The sequence below is a fragment of the Gadus macrocephalus genome, chromosome 21, assembly GCF_031168955.1.
Source record: "Gadus macrocephalus chromosome 21, ASM3116895v1".
NCBI lineage: Eukaryota > Metazoa > Chordata > Actinopteri > Gadiformes > Gadidae > Gadus > Gadus macrocephalus.
Window position 1 is genome coordinate 13,383,752 of NC_082402.1, and position 5,000 is coordinate 13,388,751.

Sequence of the window (5,000 nt, forward strand, 5' to 3'; positions counted from 1 at the left end):
ACTGCCTCCGCACCACAGCACTGGTCAGGGCTGGGTTCAGTCGTGGGGATCAAAGTCAGGCGTCACAGAGGTGGAGGGGGATTTCACATAAACCCAGGACTGACAGGATCCAGAGCCCCGTGCACAGCCAACGGACCCTCAGGCCCGGGGAAGAGGACTTGGCATGAAATGTTTCAAACGTCAAACTACTCTAATGTACTGGGAACATTGTACCTGTATTGAATGTGATAAGAGAACCTAAGAGAGTGAAATTTCACTCTCCTTTGACATAGGCCTTCTTTATCCTTTTAGATTTTATTATATCGACTTTTTACTGTAGTATCATTTTTGGTTGATTGAGCTAACATAAACAAAGCTTAGATTCGAGAGGGGAGCTAGCACGTCAGAAGCTAACGCAGAGGGACCGACGGGTCACAAAACGGAACGCACCAACCAGGTGAACGACGCTCCGGTTGACGCACTGAACCAGAACCCCTGCGCTCTGCCTGGCCTTGACCGCGCCGCTACACTGAGCCGCTCTCATCCACTTCATGATCCACAAGGCCACCGCCTCCCCCGTCTCCAGATCCATCACACTTTTTTGACGATGTGTGTGATGGATTTGAAAAACACTCATTCTGAAGTGGTGAAAATTGAATTTTGTTCACCGTAGCCCGCGTTGGCAACGTTCCGTGACACGGTGTCTACAAAATAATCACTCCGCTTTAATAAATATGGGATTCGGAGTGAGGGTCATCCGTCCCTGCGCTGCGATCGATACGACTCGGCCCTCAGCCTCGAGTCCACCATTCCTCTCAACCAACCGCCGATAGCCAACAGGCTCCGTGTACCCGGAACGACCTTTGACCCCTTACATGTTCCAGGCAAGGCTCTGAAGCCTGGCTCGGCCTCTGAAATATGAGAGAAGGTCGCCGGCCGACATGCAGCTTGTTCTATTGACGGAGAACTCTGCTTCGGCGGCTCCTACCCCGGTCCAGAGGACAGGCAAAAGAATGCCACATGAAAATCGTTGAAATCGCTCAAACACTTCAGACCTGAGTAGGGAAGTGGCGGAGAGTCTCGTCTGCGTGCTCGGATATTGATCGCACGGTCTTTGTGATTGTTTTTGCAAGTTTTTAACAGGTGCTTTGGAGGTGGAAGAGGCAGGAGGCACTTCAAGCAGAAGATTAGGCGGATGTTTTACGGGCTAGACACGGCAGTCTGGGCAATCTGGCAACCCACTCAGATAAACATCAATAGAGATAATATTATAATTGGTCAAGGAGACAAGTTCAAGACAAGTTCGAGTTCCCGGGAAACAAAGCAGAGAGGATTGTGTGAAGGGTTCAGGAAACGTCCAAGTACTTCGTTTAGTGAACGATCATGCTCTCAGAGTACAGCTGAAATATTTATTCACTTTAAAGTTATTCAGCCCGCACGTCAATCCAATGCCACTGACGTTGAATACAGATACATCTCAATAAGGACCAGGTAGCGATTGGAAAGAGCATTTTGTTCGTGGTGACAACAGGTCTGCTTGGGACATTTTGTTGATCAAACCCTGAACCTTTCGACGAGGTAATCTCACATAACAAGTGCTGTCGGAGTACATTGTTACAAGGGCTGTGAATGATAAAGATATTAACGCGGGGAGATATTACAATTTATCTCCCCTCTTCCCCTGCAGTGTTGCCTCTCTCTCTCTGAGCACCAGAGGCACCGTGGGAAGTAGCGTGCACACGCCTTGGACTTCTGCTCATGCACTTCACACGGAATTAGAGCCAGTAGACGTATGAGAAGAGCCATTCTCCCAAAGTCATTAGTGGAGTAACGCGAGTGGCCGAGGATGACACACATCTAACAAAAAGATGGTGTCCCATCGCCGTCGCCGCGGGCAACGCTTGTAATTACGCACCTCCACTCCATTATTTCGGAGCTGACTAATTCACTGTAATTGGATCGGGGGGGCTTCTTCATAACGTCTCATTTCACCTTCCTTCCGAGGGACCGTGCGGGAAGAAGGCCGGATACAGCGGGTAATTAAGACGGGTAGCCATCCGTCGATGAGTCTGTGGCCGCCTTGCCCGTTAAAGGAACGACGGTTGTAACACCGCCATTACCACCATTATTGAGTCCTTAAGCAGCCATTTTATTCAAAGCCACTCATAGTGAAGTCAGATCCAGTTCATTAAGGAGCAGGTAGGGGTTAGGGGGCATCTTGCTCAGGGATGCCCACAGGTAGATTGTGGATATTGGGGATTAAACCAAGAACATTTTGGCGGGGAGCCTCGGTTCTGAGCAAACAAGATGTCACACGGCCACAAAATGTGTCGGGACAGGAGATGGACACACACACACACGCGCGCACACACACACACACACACACACACACACACACACACACACACACACACACACACACACACACACACACACACACACACACACACACACACACACACACACACACACACACACACACACACACACACACACACACACACACACACACACACACACACACACACACACACACACACACACACACACACACACACACACACACACACACACACACACACACACACACACACACACACACACACACACACACACACACACACACACACACACACACACACACACACACACACAGGAATCAGGGGATGGATGCCTCTCTGGGGTTCCTGCATTGCTGCGTAGAGTAGCAGTGTTCTGGGTGTAGAGAGGAGAGGACCCACAGGGAGGTGTTTCAAAGGAACCTGAACGTACCGGTCTGTAAACAATCTCATAACCAGAACAGGAGAAGACCGGACTCCTCTCCCAGGAGGGTTTTTTAAGCCTCCAGTTTTATTGTAAGAGCAGTGTAAAAACACACCACAAGGGCTGCCTCTGTGTTGTCACGATCGATCATGTTATTATTTTTGTCGGTTGGTCCACAATTTGTAGCTTTAGAGCGCATCTATTTTTTATTATCATTATTTTCTAGAGCCAACATCTGTGTCTTACATTCGACCAGAACACCCAGACAACCAGCACCAGCTGAACTGTTCAACAAGCCAAGCGGCTAAACCAGTGAACAACATTTACATTAACATTTAGGGCATTTAGCAGATGCTTTTATCCAAAGTTCATTTGTCGTAACAAAGTGAGTGCCATACAATGCAAAGTTGTGTTGTTTGTTTTCGGGCTGGTTTGCTAAAGAGGCTAATGTAGCTTACAATAAACAACGACAATTTCATGCCACAATCACAAAGACGAACAGGAACGCTATGAATGCTCCGAGACGGGAAGTGACGTCAAACGTGCAACTCGGAAGGCTGGGCGTCCGAGGATTCAGGAACACACCAATAGAACCAAGTGCCAAGCGACAACAACCGCTAGGTTAACCCATTCCCCGTATTCAACATAGATAGCTATGATAAGACGCTACATATCTAAGTGCTCCAAACTAAATGCGACATGCAATAAGTGTGTACATTAAGTGGCAGGACATACAACATACAACAAAGTCGGAGGGGAGGGACTTAAGACCTCTCTGCATAGCCTAGGTGAACTCTGAACAGCGGCTGTACCTGTAGATGAGCACCTCGTCGTCGGAGCAGTTGTACTGCAGCTGGTACATCTTCACCTTGGGCGCCGTGGTGCTCACCGTCCACTGCACCAGCGCCGACTCCGCCGTCACCTCCGCCGCCGACACCACCTTCTCCGGCGGGCCCTTGGGGGCCCCCTTGGTGACGCGGCTGGTGCCGGTGATGTCGGAGAGGCGGGACTTGGGCTGGGCCGGCTGCCCCGTGCCGTTGCTGAGGTGCGGCAGCTGGACGATGGACACCTCCACCGAGGCGGTGGACTCGCCCGCCACGTTGGCCGCGATGCAGGTGAAGGCGCCGTAGTCCTTGGAGGTGGTGATGCCGATGCCCAGCGTGCCGTTGGGGTAGAGGGTGGTGCGCGACGAGTTGCCCAGCAGCCGGTCGTCGGGGGAGATCCAGTGGACGGTGGGCACGGGGTCCCCCGCGGCCTCGCAGCGGAGGCTGGCCGTCTGGCCCTCCAGCACCAGGAGGCGGTGGGTGTGCTGGGTGATGAGGGGCGGCCGGCAGGTGAACTCGTCCTCCCTGACGTACCAGAAGTAGCGGCCCTTCAGCGTGGGCGGCGAGGCGCAGGTCTCCAGGTCGTCGTCGCGGTCCAGCCGCCGCAGCCACAGCATCTCGCAGTTGCAGTGCAGCGGGTTGCCGCCCAGGCTCAGCGACAGCTGGGGGGCGTAGGGCGTGGTCAGCACCGGCGAGTCCTGGGCGCGGGCGAAGATGGTGTCCGGCGGCAGCTTGCGCAGCCGGTTGGAGGTGAGGTCCAGCCGGGCCAGCCGCTCCAGGTCGGTGAAGGTCCCCTCGGGGATGAAGTCCAGCAGGTTGTGGTCCAGGCTGAGCTGGTGCAGGTTCACCATCTGCCGCACCGAGTCCCAGGGCAGCGAGGGCAGGTTGTTGAAGGACAGGTCCAGGTCCTCCAGCGCCGGCGCCAGGTCCTCCAGCGCCTTGTCGTGGACGCGGCCCAGCTGGTTGTTGTTGAGGATGAGGTGCTGCAGGTTGACCAGCCCGCGCAGGTCGTCGGGCCCCAGCTCCGTCAGCCGGTTGTTGTCCAGGTGGAGCGAGCGCAGCGTCTCCAGGTCCCCGAAGGAGAAGGGTTGGATGTAGCCGATGGTGTTGCGGGACAGCGTCAGGTCCACCAGGTCCGTCATGTTGGCGAAGTCCTGCTGGGTGATGCGCAGGATGTAGTTCCCGCCCAGACGCAGCTCCACCGTGCTGCGGTCGATGTCCGGGGGCACGAACAGGAGGCCCTTGGCGGGGCACAGGGTCCCCAGGGACTCTGACAGGTTCTGGCAGGTGCAGTACTTGGGGCAGGCGTGGGCCATCGCCAACGTGGCCCCCAGAACCAGCAGACGGCAGAGGAGGCTCTCCATGGTCCAGTCATGCATAGGAACCTGGAGAGGAACACAGGAGGAGGACACAGTCAGAGACATGGAGCCCTGG

General features: G+C 54.2%; 1 protein-coding gene across 1 annotated transcript in view; it reads right to left on the bottom strand.

Moving 5' to 3' along the window:
• The window catches only part of lrfn2b (leucine rich repeat and fibronectin type III domain containing 2b), an 85,683-nt gene that overhangs the window by 7,190 nt on the left and 73,493 nt on the right, over positions 1-5,000 (bottom strand). Inside the window, exon 5 of the mRNA XM_060041598.1 lies at positions 3,555-4,951. Within this exon, the coding sequence (XP_059897581.1) occupies positions 3,555-4,945 (1,391 nt within the window). The 5' untranslated portion in view covers positions 4,946-4,951. The remainder of the gene's footprint in view (positions 1-3,554; positions 4,952-5,000) is intronic.